This window comes from Trichechus manatus, unplaced genomic scaffold (assembly GCF_000243295.1).
Source record: "Trichechus manatus latirostris isolate Lorelei unplaced genomic scaffold, TriManLat1.0 scaffold00030, whole genome shotgun sequence".
In the NCBI taxonomy this organism is placed as follows: domain Eukaryota; kingdom Metazoa; phylum Chordata; class Mammalia; order Sirenia; family Trichechidae; genus Trichechus; species Trichechus manatus.
Window position 1 is genome coordinate 21978035 of NW_004443966.1, and position 1246 is coordinate 21979280.

Here is a 1246-nt window from a genome sequence, read left to right on the forward strand (position 1 = left end):
AATGCTTCTCAAGTATGATTTTAATTTCAGTTATAATTGATATCAAGCTCTACTGGTGATAACTAATCAGATCACTGGATTACACATATGTCCAATACGTGTAATTCTTAAGATTATTTCTAGCCCCAAAACAGCAAGACTGGACCACATTTGCTACAAAAGCAATTAAAATGTGTCAAGTGTACATTCAATTATGATTCTTTTATCAGGAAAAAAAAAGCAAACTAAGGATATGCAGCGAGAATAATTTAACAGTTTTGAAAACATTTACTACAGAAAAGGATCAGGCGAGATAATATACAACACAACAAAACCTGTACTAAATTCAAGGTTTATCTGGAAGACTAGGAAAAGCAAACAAATATATAAAAAGATAGGACATTTCAATTTAATCAGTCAAAAATGAAAACAGTTCTGGACAATGTCAAATTCCACACACCATAATGCTATTGTTATACATTAAATATAATTACTATCTATACATATGCAAAAATATAAAGTTCTATTTCATACAATAAAATCCTTTACAGAAACCATTTTAAGATTAAGCAGAACTTCTCAACATTAATATGTGAAGTATAAGTCCTTCTAAAGGTTCCTTTAAAGGTTTTAAAACAAAATGCTAAATCTAAAAACACTGTCCTTTCTGTCCATTCCCAAATTAAATGTACTTAAAACAAAACAAAAATTGATAGCTTAGTCACATACTACTTTAAGTAATATTGTTCAGGCATCTCTAAAACTCTCCATTTTTTTCAAGTATGGAAATACAACTCAAATATTCCACAATACAGTACTAAACAGATGGAGTATTTAGGAAAGACTTCATTGTCATATGGCACAACATTAACGCTTTATATCTTCAAATACGTTTTGAAATAAATACCAGGTTTTTGTTTTGTTTCTCTTCTAAAAGGCCAAAATTATAATTTACATTAAGATAATTTCAACTGTGGTTAAGACTTAGTGTGTAAAATATAACATCAATATTTTATCACAAAAGTAAAGCTGGTAACAAATTATAAAAGGAGTCAGTACTCTCCTCAAACATACTCAGGGATTAAAGCTCGTCATGATAGAAATATTCATCATGGAGCTGTCTGCCATAATCTGTGGCTTCACTGGTAAGAAACAAGTCCTGATTTTCCAGAATCTCTGCTTCAGAGAGCTTTCTGTCGCCATTCAAATCCATTTCATCAATTAGATGAAGCGCCTTTAAAACAAAACAAAGTAAAAAGGTGTCAAA

The 1246-nt window shown here is 30.2% G+C and overlaps 1 protein-coding gene across 1 annotated transcript in view; it reads right to left on the reverse strand.

Annotated features, from left to right (window-relative positions):
• Nucleotides 1-317: 317 nt before the first annotated feature.
• RCN2 (reticulocalbin 2) overlaps nt 318-1246 on the reverse strand; it is a gene marked incomplete at its 5' end in the record, with an annotated part of 18123 nt that continues 17194 nt past the window's right edge. The window contains one exon of the mRNA XM_023729871.1: nt 318-1213. Coding sequence (XP_023585639.1) covers nt 1061-1213 — 153 coding nt within the window. The remainder of the gene's footprint in view (nt 1214-1246) is intronic.